This window comes from Barbatula barbatula, assembly GCF_947034865.1.
Source record: "Barbatula barbatula genome assembly, chromosome: 3".
Lineage (NCBI taxonomy): Eukaryota > Metazoa > Chordata > Actinopteri > Cypriniformes > Nemacheilidae > Barbatula > Barbatula barbatula.
In genome coordinates this window covers 1,993,793-2,012,928 of record NC_136764.1, presented here as the reverse complement: position 1 = coordinate 2,012,928, position 19,136 = coordinate 1,993,793, and the positions used below count along the sequence as shown (strand labels likewise).

At 45.8% G+C, this 19,136-nt stretch overlaps 1 protein-coding gene across 1 annotated transcript in view; it reads right to left on the bottom strand.

Moving 5' to 3' along the window:
- LOC306891716 (NLR family CARD domain-containing protein 3-like) overlaps positions 1 to 19,136 on the bottom strand; it is a 45,514-nt gene that overhangs the window by 14,920 nt on the left and 11,458 nt on the right. The window contains exon 8 of the mRNA XM_079452204.1: positions 14,469 to 14,642. Coding sequence (XP_079308330.1) covers positions 14,469 to 14,642 — 174 coding nt within the window. The remainder of the gene's footprint in view (positions 1 to 14,468; positions 14,643 to 19,136) is intronic.

Here is a 19,136-nt window from a genome sequence, read left to right as displayed (position 1 = left end):
TCCCCTCGCCACAGTAGGCTATGTATCTCTGTATTGTAGGTTCTGTGTAAGGGGTAGTAGTGAGGTCTTTAATGTCGACAAATGGCAATAAATTGGCAATTATTTTTTATTTTAACAGTCACATAACAATCTCATCTGCACAAGTCAGATGTATAAATATTTAAAGATGAATAATATTTGTCACGTTAACTGTGGATAATTTAAACTGTACTCCATGTGCCAGTGTTGTGCAGTCGCTGTTCTTTGTACTAAATATCTGCGCATCTTTTTGGATTATCTGGATGTCACAGATTTAGCTTCAACCGCGCCGCTGCTTAATAACAATAACAATAAACTGCACTGTGACAAGGTGAGACATGTTTTATATTTAATAATGTTTGCTGTTCATTTCATTTAATGTTTGGTGTTTATTTTAGACTCGTACCTGATGAACGTGGTCGTTTGTGGTTGTTATGAAACATCTGTCTGTGGGTTTGAAGAGATTGTCACACACAGTATAAATGACGGATGGTTTTGTAGATATTTGTTGGAGTCGCACTTTTGCTGCAGAGTTAGATCTTTAAAAACACATTTTAATGGATATGAGGGTTTGTGTTTGTTATCTGTAAGTCTCTGTGCATGTTCATGCATTCATTCAGTGATTTGGATTCTTGTGAAGGATTTGTTTAGATATGATGTGGTATCATTTATGGTGACGTTACTTTGGAATATCGCTGTTGTTTGGCCGGAGGAAATTTTGCCATAACCGAGGTTTTGTTGAAACGCCGCAAAAATACTCGACAGTCACTTTAAATAAGTGAATTTATAAACAAAATTATAATTTGATCCATGGGCGTAAATTTAATTTAACAGTAGGGGGGGGGACAATAAACATAAAATTTCTGAGCAAAAATGAACAATTTTTGAAGGGGACACAAATAATAAAGTAAAAATTTTATAAATATATGTGAATACAGAGGTATAGCCTGCTACTATCATTATTGTAGCATGGAGACGGCACCATTATCATTGTTTTTAAGTTTCTATGGATCAATGAAAAAGCATTTTTTTCTTCAAAACTATTTATTGAAATGTTTTTTAGTTGTTTAGAATCAAGCCATCAACATACAACCACATCTAAATGCTATCTCTGTGTCATGATTCTGCTGCATCATGTCATGTTTCTCTTAGTATAGTGGCAGGATCATGACAGAACCTCATGTTCAATGTGGAGAGAGGCAATTATTGTTGTAATTGCCTTCCATACGCTCTCTCTGGTCTCGTCTTTGTTCCCATCTTCTCGTTACCCTCGTTATTGATTAATGCCCTTCACCTGTTCCCCTCTTGATTTGGTCCCTTATTTAATGCCCTTGTGTCTTCCGTCTTGTGCTGGTTCATTGTGGTTCGTTCATGTGTCCTGCTAGTGTAGTTATGTGTAGTTCATGTCTAAAGTTTATTGTAGTCTTGTTTAAGTGTAGTTAGTTTTAGTCCTGTCTTGTTATTGTACCCATGTTATGTTACCCCCACGTGGGTCTTTGTTTTATTATTTATTAAATATATGTTAAAACCCCTTAACCGCTGTTTGCACCTGGGTCCTCTGTCCTTGTCTCACCACTCGAGAACCATGACAGAATGAACCAGCCAGAATCGGACCCAGCAGACAGAGGGATCGTTGTGGCAGCAGTAGAGGCTGCCGGGTTCCCCTCCAGGGTTAGAGGCTGCCGGACTCCCTTCCAGGGCCAAGAACGCTGGACTCCATTCCTGAGTCAGGGCCGCCGGACTCCCTTCCAGGGATGAGACTGCCGGATTCCTGCTCAGGGCCGAGGCCGTCGGATTGCCTTCCAGGGTTGAGACTGCCGGTCTTCCCTCCAGGGTTGAAGCTGCCGGAATCCTGTTGCCCGCAACTGATCCCCAGCCAGGCATTCCAGGTCGGTGCAGCTGGGCATTCCAGGTCGGTGCAGCCGCGCATTTCTGCCTGGTGGAGCTGGGCATTCCTGCCCGGCGGAGCCAATCATTTCCGCCTGGTGCATGCGGCCATTCCAGCCCAGTGCATCATGTCTGTGTTTGCCGGCTATCCAGTTTGTGTCTGCCGGAGCTACCCAGTCTGTGTCTGCCCATGTTTGGACTTCCCTTTGGACTCTTGTGTGCCCCTTACCTTGTGCTTGCTTGTTTTGTCATGTTGATTTGGTTTTGCCTATGTCATTGTCTGTCTTGTCTTGTGCCTTGAGGAGCATCAGGTTGCTGGTTGTTGGTTGTTGTTAATATGTTAACCGCTGTTTTCACCTGGGTCCTCTGTCCTTGTCTCACCACTCGAGAACCATGACACTCTGTTATTGTGAAAACGTATGTAGTATATAAAAAAAAAAAAACAGACTGACTCCTAAAGCAGCAGAAAATGTTTTCATTACACTTGTAAAATTGACAGATACTACTGTTAATTGTTGAGCCTGTGATGTTCATCTGCTGAACAGCTACAACTCCAAAAACATTAAAGGGATAGTTCACAGAAAAATCCTGTCATTTACTCACCAAATCTGTATAAATGTCTTTGTTCTGATGAACAGAGAGAAGAATATATTTGGACAAATGCTTGTAACCAAATAGTTTTTGGACCCCACTGACTACCATAAGTAAGAAAAAATTATTTGTTTTTGTTCTGTTGAACACAAAAAGTGATATTTTGAAGAATGTAGGAGAGCAAAGAGTTCTGGGGCACTTTTAACTACCATTGTCATTTTTACTACAATATTAGTCAATGAGGTCCAAGAAATGTTTGGTTACAAGCATTCTTCCAAATACTCTGAGATGAGATTTGTAGAAACTGAGTAATCACAGAATTTTGTTTTATTTGGTAAATTATCTCTTTAATAAAAGTGGCCCTGCTCTCCCTGTCCCTCAATCATTTCTGTCTCCTTTGCCTGGGATTGATACTGTGACATTGTTTTTCTATATAAGAACCCATTCTTATAAAGAGGTTTTGCCATAATGTGGGAACTTTTTGTACTTTGCGTTTAGGTGAACTGAATAATGATCTTCCACAATGTGTTAGGTTTATAGGTTTACCATGCAGACTTAGTCATATTATATAATCGTATAATCGAACCAGAACGCAACACAACCGGCATGTGTGCACACGCACCTCAATTCATAAAATAACTGCGAGCCGTCTCAGGTAACGTTAACGGCAGCAAGGTTTCTAAAGACACCCGTGGTAAATCCACAAAGTACAAGGGAACGAGACGTTGTGTCGAACCGACAGATGGGGTTTGACTTGAGAACCTATCATCTTCTGACTATTTTGAAAAGGCGAATGAAATTGGCGAATGAAATTTGCATGCCGGACTCCGCCCCCGGATATCCTGGTATAAAAGGGAGACGGCGTGCTGCATTCATTCATTTTTTGTGCTGAGGAGCCTGAGAGCATCTCTTGACTGCTGCAGCGGGCGGCAAGTGTTGTGGCATGAGGGACACAACGTCTCGTTCCCTCCATCAGGGAACGGAGGTTACATACGTAACTGTCAAGTTCTCCAGATGTTATAATTTGTTCAGCTCTGCCCAAACTTAAAAACGGCTTACTCAACTCATAAAGGATGCAAAGGGACAACTCAATTCCTTTTTGGTGTTTTATTTTGCTTCCAAATGGTTTTAATGCCATAAGTTGAATAAGTTGAAACAGATGGATCGTTGAAAACTGCTCATGTTTTGTGTTCTGTTCTGTGAGGCGACACCTCCCACTTGACCTCCTGGTTCTTGAACCCAAGGAGGTCATACAAACTCTTGTGTTGGGGCAGGTTCAGCTTTCAGTTCTTCCTTCTTCAACAGGAAGTAAAACAATGATGCGTCTGGCATCTCTATGAAGAACTGTAGCAGGTATTTTGGTTGAGAGCTTCTTTGATTTCTCTTTAGCAGGCTTCACAGTTGGGACTGGATAGCTAGGAAAAGTTCTCACATGCACATCTCTAACGATGCCCTTCTTGTCAATGTTGACACTGGTAACTCTGGCAAGTTTGTACTGACCCCTCCAAGCATTTTGGTCAGCCAGCCAGACAACATCTCCAACAGCCACATTCCTATGTGTTGTGTGCCACTTACTCCTCACAAACAGATTGGGCCCAGCTAACTGACTCCACTTCCTCCAGAACCGGGAAACTTCTGTATGGATAGCTCTCAATCTTTTGTATGGGTAGTTTTCAAAATCAAAGCATCCAAGATCTCCTATGGGTCCAGCCCGTCCAAGCAGAAGGGAATTTGGGCTGATGTACTCTATGCAGTCCTCCCGGCTTTGAGTTCTGGCATCTATGGGCCTCTCATTGGCTAGGTTAGCAGCCGTGTAGAGGAATGTTTGAAACTCACATCCATGTAAAGAGTCCTTCTCCTCCCAGGTTGGGCAAGGCCCGCTTCACAGTGCGAACAGCTGCTTCTGCAGCTCCATTCCTGTGAGGGGAGTCTGCTGGGTGGATTTTCCAGCTCCATTCTGTCCCATACTTGGAAGCTTCATTTTCAAGCTCAGATTTACCTAGTTGATCCAGAAAGAGGTAGAGTTCTTTGAGGGCAGGTCTGGCACCCACAAAGTTCTTTCCAGGATTTGACCACAGTTTATTTGGGTGCCCTCTCAGTGCTGTGAATCTTTGGTAAGCCAGTAGGAAGCCTTCAGTTGATTGGTCACTGACAACATCTGTGTGTATAGCTCTGGATACCATGCAGCAGAAGACAATTCCCACACCTTGAGCTTGGTTTTCTTTTTCACCTCGTCCTTGACTTCATATGGTCCAAATAAGTCCACTGTTGTGTATTCAAACGGTCTGGCTGGTGTTATTCGCTCGAATGGAAGGTCACTCATGATCTGTTGGCACTTTCTGGCCCTGGCCTTTCTGCACACCACACAGTTGTCAACTCTCTTTTTAGCCAGCTTTTATCATCCAGGCTTTCTTCCTCATCCGGAGGAGTGTGCCTGCTATTTCTTCATAGTTTGCACTGTGGGCCTCTTGAGCTAGGAGAGTGGATATCCATGCCTCATATGGTAGAATTGGTACGGCAGTCTCGTGCTCATCAAAGATCTGGAACCTTCCTCCACAAACCAAGAGCCCAGTTTCTTCATCTCTGTAAAAGGCGAGTCTATTGAGAGTGGTGTCTTGAAGGGTTATACCTTCTTCCCACTTTGGTTTATCTGAGGCTGAATTCTTGATCAACACCTCTTTCCATCTCGTTGCAGCTCTCCAAACCCAGGCAATGACTCGGATCAGCCTGGTCAAGCTGCTGAATTTCCTGATGTCAATCAGTTTGGTTACTGCAGAGCCGGCTGGTGTTCTTCGGATCTGAATCTTTGGTTTATCTGGGTTATTTTGCTGTACATCAATCTTGTTTCTATTGGCCTGCGCTCTGGTCAGTGCTGCAGAGAAAGCTTTCCTTTGAAGTTTGTTTATGCCATCCTTGGCATACGCGGCGACTTCTTTGGCTGACTTATGTGGCCACTCTTCCACAGTTTGCCGCAGGAACGCTGGTCCCTCCTGCCACATGGAATCTTCCTGTAGGTCTTCTGGGGTTGCCCCTCTTGTTATAATATCAGCACTGTTCAGGCCTCCTGGGATCCACCACCAGTCTTCGACGGATGTGGATTTCTGGATCTCTCCAACTCTACTTGCAAAGAAAGTTTGGTATCCATAGCTGTCTCTCTGGATTGCTCCCAACACAGTCTGACTGTCCAGTAGATGGAGCCATCGTTCAATTTCTATTCGACTGTGCTTTTCAACATACTTTCTAAGTCTTGCTGCATAGACGGCACCGCAGATTTCAGCTTTTACTGCTTCCCCCTTTTGGTCCAATGGTGTGAGCTTTGCTTTGGACTCAACCAGTCTGACTTGGATGCCTTGCTCAGTCTTCCATCTGAAGTGCACTACGGCTCCATAGCTCTTGTCACTTCCATCAGAAAATGTTATTCCCTAAGGTTTTCCAATCCAGTTGACTGGTGTAAGGCTTCTGTGGAAAGTGATTCGGCCAAGACATGTGTATTCCTCAAAGAATTGGATGGTTTCCTCCCTCTATTTGTCAGACAGAGGTTGGTCCCAAGTGTCTCGGGTCAGAGTCTTACCTCCAGCTTCCTGAAACGCCTTCCTGACAAGAATGACACCCTTTTGTTTAGCAGGTGTGACAAGGCCTATTGGGTCATACAGACTAGCTACTTGGATAAGCAGTTCTCTTCTCGTCAGTGGGTTCGGAGTTTTTCCTCTCACCTCTTCATCAAGGAGATTTTGGCCGACTCTCATTTTCTTTTTCCTCTTCGAGAAATTGATTGAAGTCATGAGGTACAGTTTATCCTCCTCAACAAGGTATCCAACTCCAAGAGTTTTATTGTCTCCCTCTCTCATTTGGTTTGGGAGAATTAGTACCGTGCTTGCCTCCATTCCTTGTTCTCCTGGTATGATCTCCTGCCTCCCACTTTTACCTGACCGGACCCAGGGCTTGAGGAAGAACCCGCCTACCTTCAGGATTTCTTCAACTCTTTTGGTGTTCTGGTCCAGCTTTTGCAGGTCATTATGTGAAGTTAGGATGTCATCGACATAGGTATCCTCCTCGAGGATCCTGCGTTCCTCTCCCAGGCAAGCGAACATGGGCAGTTTGGCTGTCTCTCTCATAGCTAATTGCGCAATGCACCCTGCTGGCCGATCGCCTATGTTGACTGTGGTGATCGCATACTCTTCAATCCCTTTCTTCTCAGTGTCTCTCCAGAGAAATCTGTGGAGGTGCATCTCCGGGTCTTTCAACCAGACAGAATTGTACATTTTCTTGATGTCGCCAAGGGCAGCATGGACGCCTCTCCTGAACCTGAGCAGTACTGCTCTGATGGGATTGAGGACATCAGGCCCTTTCAGCAGAAGGTCATTCATGCTGACCCCTTTGAACTTCTGGCTGCTGTTCCATACCAGTCGCACAGCTGTTGTGAGAGAGTGCGGGTTTGGCGCCACCAAGTGGCTGATATACCATACTGGCCCTTTCCAGCTGGCAATGATCTCTTTGGTGAGTTTCTTCGCTGCTCTTCTCTCCACCATCTCATGGACTTGAGCTGTGTATGCTATTCTCCACTCTGGCTCTTTTTTGAGTTGTTTTTCTGTTCTCAAAAAGGTGGCTTCCATCCCTCTCCTTTTGTTGGGAAGGGAACTTAGATCTTGAATCCAGGGGTACTTTGTGTCCCAGTGTGGTTCATCACTAAGAGTATCTGCTTTGATGTAGGTGAGGCCTTTCCTTATGATCTCCAGCTCTCTTTCCTCACTCAGTGTCATTTCCTTGCCTCCTGGTTGACAGTTGCCGCACCGGCATCCTCCACACTTTGGTTCGCAAGCTGCTCCAATGCTGTCTCTTTTCCACCAATCCAAGAACTGTCTGCAAGCAACTGTGCCTTTTGGTTTCAGCTGTGAACAGCTCAGTTATCTCTTGATACTTGACAGCGGTTGCTCTCATGGATCGAGCAAAGTGGGTTTCAGACCTGTGTGCGACCATATCCACTTCATCAAACAGATCTGGATGTGCTCCACCAATAGTCTTTCCTAGCGGGCCTTCCCATAAGACAAGGTCTCCAATCACCTTCTCTCTTTGCGGAGCAAGTCTTCCTTCACGGTGGCTTATGAGTATCTCAATGCTCTCCGGACTCTTCAGATCTCCCAAATTGACTTCTGGGAAGAACTTTTTGAGCTGTTCAGGTTTGATGACTCTATGGATATTTGCAATTTCATTCAAACCATAGCAGAGAACCTCATGAGCTCTTTCTGTCCCTGTGGGCGTTTTGACTCTTACTCTGAGAAGATATCTTCTGGTTTTAACCTTCATGGCCATTCCTCCGACCCCATGAACGACTAAAGTGATGTTTTCACTTCGAAGATTTAATCTCCTGCCAGCTCTGTGGGTGATGTAGTTTGTGTCCGATGCCAAGTCGATCAGGGTTCAAATTTTTTGTCCTGCATTGGCAGTTACCTCGAGGAGCATTAGAATAACCGGCAATTCTTCAACTACACTTGAATCAGTCACTCCAAGCTGATTCTTTTGAACCCCGTTTGTTTTCGCAGTTATGTTGGTGAACGCTTTCTTAAATTTCTCTGCCATCTCTAGGGAGAGCTTAGGTACAAATTCCTCCTGCTCCTCTGTAAGCTTATGCCCTCTCACATCGGATTGTCTTCTGTTTGTCACTCTTCTTGAAATCTCCCTTCAGGCAAAGAAAGAAATAGTGGTCCTTTTTACAATGTCTTTTCCTGCACAGGTAAGTGTCTTTGCATTCATCATCTTTTCCATGACAGACCAAGCACCTCTTGCAGGCCCCCAGCTTTTCTACAGCATCCAACTTTTGCAGAGGATTTAATTCTTTGAAACACTTGCAAAAGAAGATCTTTTCTCTATTCTTTTCATCTCCACAGACAACACAGCCGCCTTTCCTTGTGGAACGTGTGGACGCATATTTTCTTTCCATACAAGCATTTTTCTTTTCCGGCTTTTCACTCACCCCCAGCTGCTCTAATTTTTCAAGAACTTCCTCTTGTGTTTTCAGGAATTTAAGAAGGTTCTCAAAGTGATTGTCCGGCATGACATTATTCCTTGGGTTAACCATGAAGACAAGCCAATCTCTCGATGTCGTCAGGTAACTAACTTGCTTTCTATGGATTTGATCACTGGAGGGTTGTTGATGGCTCCTGTGTTTCCAAGCTCTGTGAGGTCATCCAGGGCCTTCTCTATAGTTTGGATCATGTCGATAACTTTCCTAGGCTGATTTGCCCTTAAAGCAGGAATTTTCTCCAGATCCTCAATTATCTCTAAGGCAATTGTAGACTTGTTTCCACATCTGTTCTCAAACACCCTGAACATGTCCTCAGCAGTATTGTAAGTTGACAAATGGAGGTCTCTGCACATTCTCTCATCTACACTGTCAAGGAGTTGGATCTTCTTTACTTCGACTGAGCCTGTTGGTTCCCCCTGCTTTTGCAGACTCTCCAAGTCTTTTCTCCATCAATAGAAATTCCTTTTATACCCACTGAACCTGGGCAGACAAGTTGGTTTTATTCTCAGTGTCGGCTGCGGAGCTGGCACGAGCATCTGCGCTACTCTCCCTCTGTCTTTATCCTCTTCTGCAACTCTTTGCGCTGTGAGAAATTCTGCCCTCCTTGCTTCAAGGTTGTTGCTGAATGCTTTCAGATCCTTCACTCTGCCTTCCAGCCTTTCTTTTTCTTTTACTAGAATCCACATCTCCCACTCTGCTAAATTTGTGATTGCATCTTGGACTTGTGTCTTCACATAATCCCACCGTAGCTCGTAGCCATCTCTATTAACAGCGGTAACAGGTATCTCCCTGACCTCATCCAATCGAACTTCACATTCTTCGAACGTCTTCTCAAGTTCAATCTGCTGCTGCTTGCTCAGGTCAGCTCCTTCACCCTCATCGGTTTCAGATTGAAAGTCTGCCAGAAAGTCATCCCTGTATTCGTAATTTGTCTTACTGACCTTCGTCGCCTCCTATGTGAGCTTCTTGAACTCCATCTGCAGTTAGCTCTTAGTCATGTGTTTTGCACCTCTGCAAAGGTAGTTCGCTTGCTTGGTAAAAGCACTTTTAGCTTAAGTTCTTTCTTGCTTCAGCTCCTTCATCGTTTTCCCAAGAGCTTCCATTACCATTTGAGATGCAAGTAAATTCTCCTCTCTGCTACGACAGCTTTCCTGACTCCAGGCCGTTAATCCTTTTGTCTTCACTGCCACTGGTGGTTATCAACTAACAAGTTCTCCAGATGTTATAATTTGTTCAGCTCTGCCCAAACTTGAAAACGGCTTGCTCAACACATAAAGGATGCAAAGGGACAACTCAATTCCTTGCTAACATTTCCATCAATTACTTCAACTATCACATTATCTGAAGCCGTCCAGTACCGTAGGGCCACTGGGGAAGCACTGTTCCCTGAAGGGGGATATGCGCTACGGAGACCACTTCCCACCGCAGGAAGGAATATAGTGGAGACACCAACATGGTCTCGGCCGCAAGTGCGGACTAAGGTACCGCTAGGTGGATGTCCACCTGAAGGAGGTCATGGGTCACCACGAGGGGGACCATCTCATGAGGAAAACGTCAGACGGAACCACCCTGTTGGGGGGTTACTACGTGTGGGGCACTAGGTCCGGTTAGAGCTATGCAATAACTCAGCTGATACCGGCCATAGGAGGCAGGGCTGCTCCGCACAGTCCGCTGGGGAAAGAAGTGAGGCTGAATTAGCGCACTGACCCACCCGGAAAAGGGGGGAAGGCGCTTTCGCAGGCGTACACCCTACCGGCCGCCGGTCTCATGTGCTGGCACCATGCAAGACTCGGGCTGTCATCGGTTCTACACAGAGGTTATAGAACCTCGCGAAGGCGTAGCCCAACCCGCAGCTCTACAAATATCTGCCAGAGAGGCGCCCTGAGCCAGTGCCCATGAGGAGGCCACACCCCGAGTGGAGTGTGCCCTCACTGCCAGTGGGCACGGGCAGTCCTGTGATCGGTATGCCGTCGTAACGGCGTCCAGGATGCAGTGCGCCAACCTCTGTTTGGAGACAGCCCTCCTTATGCTGAACTCCGAAACAGATAAAGAGCCGCTCAGAGCTCTGCGTGCGGTTTAGGTCGAGGCGCAACGAGCGTACCGGACACAACACGGACAGGGTTGGGTCTTCCTCCCCAGTGGGGAGCACCTGCAAGGTCACCACCTGGTCCCGAAAGGGAGTGTTGGGAAGTTTAGGCACGTAGCCAGGCCCCAGGTCTTGAGGTCCCAAGAGGGAACGGAGCGCGGATTCAGCCTTCTCCTACCTAATGAACCTAATGACCAGGTCATGCTGCCCCAGGGGCTTGCCAGCAACTGGTTCGTGATGAGCGGCAATTGCGGCTACATACACTTTGAGTGTGGACGGGGAGAGTTTCCGCTCCAGCCTCTCCTGTAGGAAGGACAGCACGTACCCGATCCAGCATTTCCGTGGGTCTTCTCCGCGAGAAGAACACCAGGACGAGAAGAGGCGCCACTTAAAGGCGTACAGCCGCCTCGTGGCCAGGGTCCTTGCCTGTGTAAAGGTCTCTACCACCGCAGGGGGCAGACCACTCAGGGTCTCCTCGTCCCATCCAGAAGCCAGACATGGAGGTCCCGGATGCCACAACGTGCCCATCCCCTGCAACGTCAGAGGAATCGGCCAGGGGGAGTTGTCGTCAAGAGCATTAGCTCCAAGAACCAAGTCCGGTTGGGCCAGTAAGGCGCAACTACTTAGACTTGATGCTCCTCTTTCCTGACAGTGCACAGGACCTGTGCAATGAGACTCACTGGGGGGAAGGCGTACTTCCGCTTGTCCCGCGGCCAGCTGTGCGCTAGGGTATCCGTGCCGAGGGGGCCCTCGGTCAGGGAGTACCAAAGCAGGCAATGGGTGGTGTCCAGGGAGGCAAACAGGTCCACCTGCGCCTGCCCGAACAGCACCCAAATGAGCTGAACTACTTGGGGGTGGAGTCGCCACTCTCTCCGAGGCGTAGATTGACGAGAACGCATCGGCTGTCTGGTTCAGGTTTCAGGCTCTTCTCTTGGTTGACCCGTAATCCCAATCGTTCGAGATGCCGGAGCACCAAGTCCCTGTGTACGTGCTGTAAAACCCACTGGACACCTCGGCCGGGGGACGGGCAATCTCCGCCCATAGTACAGGAGAATCTCTGCCTTTGCTGAGGTGAAGAGGATGCCCCGAAACCTGGGCGGAGGCCTGGCGAATTGGATCGCATAGCCCAGACGGACCGTATTCTGTAGCCACCGTGACGGCTTGGAAAGTGCTACCCAAGCACCCAAAGACCGAAACGGGGACTAGAGGTACGATCTGCTTCATCGCCCCCGCAGGGTGGCTCGATGGCCAGCAGTGCCGGTCCCCTGCCGGGGGTGACCCCCACGGGAAGGGACCAGCTCCACTGTGTTTCCTGCCTGGCGATGGCGCAGCTCAACGCACCGTCAAGGTGAGAGTGCTGAGGGCTAGCTATCTTTATACTCCGCACTGCGCGTCACTGTGACGCAATGTCGAGTCGCCGAACACCGTCCGCAGAGGGTGAGAGCGGCTGTCAGAAAGACCCAGGGGGTACGAATTGCTCTTGTGAACATGTGGGGACCAGGGGCACAGCAGACGTTGGGAATCAGGCCCTGGGTTCACCTCATCAGGACAATTTGTGCTTCTGCGGCTGCTGCTGATGAAACGGCGTACCTTTCCTTGACGTCTTCCTCCGGGGGGCCTCCTGAGAAGGGGGCGCCGGAACCGGGGACGACAACAAAGGCGGCCAGGGCTGTTTAGGAGCAGACCCCGAACGGGACCTCAACAGCCCGAAGGCGGCCTAACAGCTCACCCTGCGAGTTGGGAGCATCGAGAAAGAGGACCTTCTCGGCGTCCCGCATCTGGGCAAGGTTGAGCCAGAGGTGCCTCTCCTGGACCACAATCGTGGACATCGTCCGACCCAGGGCCCGCGTCGCCACCTTAGTCGCCCGGAGGGCGAGGTCGGTGGTGGCGCAGAGTTCCTTGCCTTACCTTTGGGTCTGTCTCTCCTCGTGTAACTCTTTCACTGATGGACCTGCAGGACGGCCATGGTGTGAAGAGCGGGGGCAGCCTGGTCCGCGGCACTGCAAGCTCCCGACACCGGGGTGCCGAGAACCCACAAGCCGTGGATGGGAGAGGCACCTGTGCATCGCCTCCCAATGCTCGCGGCGGCCGGAGAGCACACGGCCGACATTTCGACGTCCGTTTCATCCCGAGCTCAACCTCCAGGGGGAGGGGGCTCCAAGGAATCATCCGGGTCGGAAGCCAGTATGTCACCCTCCGATGCTACAAGGGACATCTCATTTTCGTCACGCATCGTGTCCGAGTACGTGGGCAAGGAGCAAGACGGCAAGGTGCCGTCTTTTAGGGCATGGCCAGACGAGCGAGACAGGGCATGAACGGTCCGCGAGCTGGTGGCTGACGGATTAACGCTCACGGTAATCCCCATGTCACCCACGCTGCTCGCTGTCTCTGACGGCGTGGCCGGAGCCACAGCGGTCACAGGACAGGAAGCAAACGAGGTGGTGTCAGGCTCTTAAAAGAACACAGCCACCCGTGACTGCAATGTCTGAATAGCCATCTGCCCGCAGTGCAGGCAGGACTTATCCATAACGGCTGCCTCAGCGTGTTGGACCCCCAAGCACGCGAGGCAGACATCGTGTCCCTCCCCCTCCTCAATGAGTGTGTTGCACCCGTGAGAACAGCGAGACATGCTGCGCTGTAGAAATTTGCTCTTTTAGAGAGCACCTCCAGAACTGCTGAGACGCCAGGGGAAGTCACTAATGAGGGACAGTCTGCTGCACCACGTCGAGGATTCAGCTCTTTTAGAAGGATTGTCATCAGATGCGAAGGCTCCGAAGAACAAAAGGTGAATGAATGCGGCACGCCATCTCCCTTTTATACCCGGATATCCGGGGGCAGAGTCCGGCATGCAAATTTAATTCGCTAATTTCATTGGCCTTTTCAAAATAGTCAGAAGATGATAGGTTCTCAAGTCAAACCCCATCTGTCGGGTTCGACACATCGTCGAGAGACCAACAGAAAGGGAACTTCTGTCTTCTCCGTCTCTTCTGACTGACTCTTCATCACCCATAAGGAGGCGGGTTTAAGAATTTTTGAATCCAATCACATTACAGTTCGCCAGTTTAAATATACACACCCTACGTTTCCATATACATGTGTAAATCTGTCAAGCATTACGAATGATAACTGAATGCACAGAAACATAACGGAACAAAATGAAAACCCTTTTACACGTATATAAAAATGAGCCCGCATCGTGAGTTTTTTTCAAGGCGACCCTTAGAACGTATCACTTTAATATTTTCATGGCATTTTTTCTTTTTTATTCAATATATATAAAACTTGTAAACTATGTCATGAAACATCTGATATTCTGATTGTAAAATATATGTGTATGAATGTGTTTTGTTGTTTAAACACTTTTATAATGATTGCGTCAGTTGAGCTAACAGTGTTACGGGTGCCGCAATGTTTGCCGCGATTCAGGAGGATCAGTTGTACAGTTTCCACAACTAATTTATTAATAAATCAGCACCAACTACATTAAATATAATCAGTTCATTTAAAGCTAATAACTTAATAGAGTTCAACATCAACAACCACATGAGCTCTGCCATGTAGGCCCTACCTGGCTTGCGTGTCTACTCTGTGTAGCGTAATAAGATGAATGGGGAAAGCTGGCAAGTGGGTCAAACCACTTTTAGGCAGGGGAGGGGAACTCAACAGTTTCTAAACCTAAAACGCGTTCATTGCGTTTGTATTTCTTCTGTTTAGACAATTATTTTAGGTATACATAAATAAATATTTCTCACAATAGACAGTGAGATTAAAAAAAGGTTTTTGGGGGGACAACCCTCGGATGGGGGGAACGTGTCCCCTGCGTCCCCCCTGGGATTTATGCCCATGATTTGATCAGTAACTCACAGTAGTGTCTGTAGTTGACAGTGTGGATCCTTCAGTAGATCAGAGAGCAGCTTCACTCCTGAATCTCCTGGATTATTTCTGCTCAGATCCAGTTGTGTCAGATGTGAGGGGTTTGATCTCAGAGCTGAAGTCAGAGCAACAAAACCTTCAGATCCAATACTGCAGTCAGACAGACTGAAGAGAGAAGAAAATACATGAAATAATGACAATAACATTTAGACAATAATTAGGAGTAAAATTGTTGAATATATATATACGTGCGAGTAGACGTGCTTCACCTCTCCCCTCTACTACAACACGGAATCAGGTTGTTGTATCACTTAACTTGCACTTCTTTCATATTAGTGTATTTTATTCATAGCATACATTGTTAATTATCACTGTCGTTGCTAACTTATCCTGATATCTCAATAACCTCTCCTGGTTATTTACTTGAAAATCTTAAACCAAAACACTCAGCGCCGTTAGCATAGCACAGGCGTGCTAGCGGGCTTTCTGTTTACACTGCTAAATATCATCTCGCCTTCTAGCTGTCTTGTGTGCTAACGGTTTCTCTTTAAAGCGTATATGCTAAGAATCACCGAGCAGCCTTGGTAAGTTGGAATTACTCTTCAAACCCGGTGAGTTATGGCTTCTTCTCTTATTATTGTCACTTGCACCTCATGTCATATGTTTAGCTTAGCCTTCTCTGTCAGCGGCGAGGGTTTTACATGCGATAAATGCAGGGAAATAGCTAGGCTGACAGAGAAGATCACAGTATTAGAGTCTCGCATCCAATCTTTATCTGAGGATAGTAAGAATGTAAGGAGCTTAGAAAACACTTTGGATGCGAGCAATACTAGCGCGCACAGTTCGGTTCCGGTTGAACAACCCCCGCAGCTGGGAAACTTTGTGACTGTGAGACGGTGTAGTCGCAGGTCAAAACATCACTCAAACGTTCCGACTACAGTCTCGAACAGGTTTGCCCCGCTCAGCGACGCACCGACTGAGAAACCTGCTGAAAGTGCCCTAGTTATCGGTGATTCTATTGTTCGGAACGTTAACATAGAGGCACCAGCCACCATAGTCAAATGTTTACCGGGAGCCAGAGCGCCTGACATCAAGTCAAATTTAAATGTGCTGGCTAAGGCTAATCGTAAATTCAGTAAGATTGTTATTCACGTCGGCACAAATGATGTTCGACTCCGTCAATCGGAGATCACTAGAGATAATATTAAAGAGGTGTGTGAGCTCGCAAGCACGATGTCAGAAACTGTAATATTCTCTGGCCCCCTCCCCACTTATCGTGGTGATGAGATACATAGCAGAGTATCATCACTAAATGGCTGGTTGTCTGAGTGGTGCCTGCAGAATGATATTGTTTTTATAAATAACTGGAAGAGTTTTGAGGGCAGACCTGACCTGTTGAAAAGAGATGGTCTCCACCCCTCCTGGGCTGGAGCTTCTCTACTCTCTAGAAATATGGCACATAGTCTTAATGCTAAAACTTGACTCACTGGGGCCCAGGTCAGGGAGCAGACTGAATGGCTTAACCAACGATCTGCTTGCCGTCTCACGTTGCAGAACACACATAATACACTACATGCGATAATACTTTCTCCCAAACATCATAAAATAGAGACTGTGTCTGTCCCCCGGATTAGTAAACATAAAATAAAGTGTAAACCTCTCAAAGGTAATTTAATTAACGTTAAACTAACTAAACATGAACATAATACAGATAATCAACTGTTACGACTCGGATTGCTAAATATTAGATCTCTCTCTAATAAAGCACTTTTTGTTAACGATATGATAACAGATCATAAAATAGACATGCTCTGTCTAACAGAAACATGGCTAAAGCCAGATGACTATATTGCGTTAAATGAGTCTGTCCCCCAAGATTACTATTATACACACGAGCCTCGCCTAAAAGGCAGAGGGGGAGGTGTTGCTGCACTTTACCGTAACTCTTTTAGCATTTCTCAGAAGTCTAATCCTAAATATAATTCTTTTGAAGTCATGGTACTTGATGCATCAATACCTAATATTAAGGACAAAACATCTTTAAAATTTATTCTGGCTATTGTATATAGGCCTCCAGGGCACCACACAGATTTTATTAAAGATTTTGGTGGGTTCTTATCAGAACTAGTACTGTCTGCAGACAGAGTCCTTGTTGCTGGTGACTTTAACATTCATGTAGATAATGATAACGATGCTTTAGGAATGGCTTTTAAAGACACTCTTAACTCCATGGGCGTTAGTCAACATGTGTCAGGACCTACTCACCTTCGTAATCATACTTTAGATTTAATTTTGTCTTACGGCATAAACGTGGTCGATGTTAAAATCCTTCAGCAGAGCGAAGACATCTCAGATCATTATCTGGTATCATGCTTGCTTCAATACCCAATGGTGGCAAATCAAACTCCAAGTTACAAATATTGTAGAACAATAACTTCGACTACAAAAGGTGCGTTTCTTGATAATTTGTCTGAATTGTCTCAAATCTCTAGCATGAGTAATAACGTTGAAGATCTTGACTTTACTATTGAAAATATTAATGCCACCTTCTCGGAAACGCTAGACATAGTTGCTCCCTTGCGCTTAAAGAAGATTAAAAATGACAGACCGACACCGTGGAAAAATGAACACACTCAGGCTCTAAAGAAAGCGGCACGAAAAATGGAGCGCAACTTTAAAAAGACTAAATTAGAGGTATTTCGTACTGCCTGGAAGGATAGTACAAAAAAATACAGGAAAGCCCTAAAAACGTCTCGATCCGCCTACATTTCATCACTAATAGAAGAAAACCAGCATAACCCTAGGTTTTTATTTGATACAGTGGCTAAATTAACCAAAAATAAATCGTCAGCAACTTCTGATGCTGTATACCAGCATAGCAGTGATGATTTTATGAACTATTTCACAAATAAAATCCAAGATATTCGAGAGAAAATCATAACTATGCAACCAGATGCGAAACCCGCTGAACAAACGACTTACTACAGCACCCCTAAGGAGAAATTACGTTTATTTTCTACTATAGATCACGATGAACTATCGAAAATCATTAGATCATCTAAATCGACTACATGCATGCTAGACCCTATACCTACAAATCTTCTGAAAGAGATGCTCCCAGAAATTATAGATCCTCTACTTAGCATTATTAACTCATCTCTGACATTAGGACATGTGCCTAAAGCATATAAGGTGGCTGTTATAAGGCCCCTTGTCAAAAAACCCCATCTGGACCCTGGAGAACTAGTTAACTATAGACCTATTTCGAATCTACCTTTCTTATCTAAAGTTCTGGAAAAAGTAGTCTCAACTCAAATATGTTCCTTCCTCCAAAGGAATGAGATTAATGAAGATTTCCAGTCTGGATTTAGAGCACATCACAGTACAGAGACTGCTCTGATTAGAGTTACAAATGATCTGTTTATGGCGTCCGACCGAGGTTGTATCTCCTTATTGGTGCTGCTAGATCTTAGTGCTGCATTCGACACCATTGACCACAGCATGCTCCTACATAGACTTGAAAATGATGTCGGTATTAAGGAAATAGCTTTGAAATGGCTTAGATCTTATTTATGCGACCGTTTCCAATATGTAAAAATAAACAATGAGGTATCACGCAAATCGCAAGTCCAGTACGGTGTACCACAGGGCTCAGTACTAGGGCCTATGCTCTTCGCATTATACATGTTACCCCTAGGAGATATAATAAAGCGACACGGAATAAGCTTTCACTGCTATGCTGATGATACGCAACTTTATATTTCCTCGAAGCCTCACGAAACACAGCAATTCCATCGAATAGTGGAATGCATTGTCGATATAAAAAAGTGGATGAGTAGCAATTTTTTATTACTGAACTCGGACAAAACTGAAGTGTTACTTATCGGACCGAAAACCGCCCTACGTAACAACCAAGAATACTGCTTAACTATTGATGGATGTTCCATAAAACCCTCATCTTCAGCTAAGAATCTTGGCTTTATATTCGATAGTACTCTGTCATTTGAGAACCAGGTCGCCAAAACCTGTAAGATTGCGTTTTTCCATCTTAAAAATATATCTAAATTACGTCATATGCTGTCATCATCAGATGCGGAGAAGCTTATACATGCCTTTATGACATCAAGACTAGATTACTGTAATGCACTATTAGGTGGTTGCCCTGCAGGCCTATTACAAAATCTCCAACTGGTCCAAAATGCGGCAGCTCGAGTTCTTACACATACAAAAAAGTATGAGCATATTAGCCCGGTTCTGTCAACCTTGCACTGGTTACCTATAAAGCATCGCATAAATTTTAAAATCTTGCTTATTACCTATAAAGCCTTGCATGGTTTAGCTCCTCACTACTTGAGAGAACTTCTTACGTATTATAGTCCATCACGTGCACTACGCTCTCAGGCGTCAGGTCAGTTGGTAATACCTAGAATTTCAAAATCAAGTGCAGGCGGCAGATCCTTTTCCTATCTAGCGCCTAAACTTTGGAACAGTCTTCCCTGCAATGTCCGGGAGGCGGACACACTCTGTCAGTTTAAATCTAGACTAAAGACGCATCTTTTTAATCTTGCATACACTAGATTATCATAATATATGTATTTCAAAGATCTAGGCTGCACTAGTTAGATCAACCGGAACCAGGGACACTTCCAATAACAACTG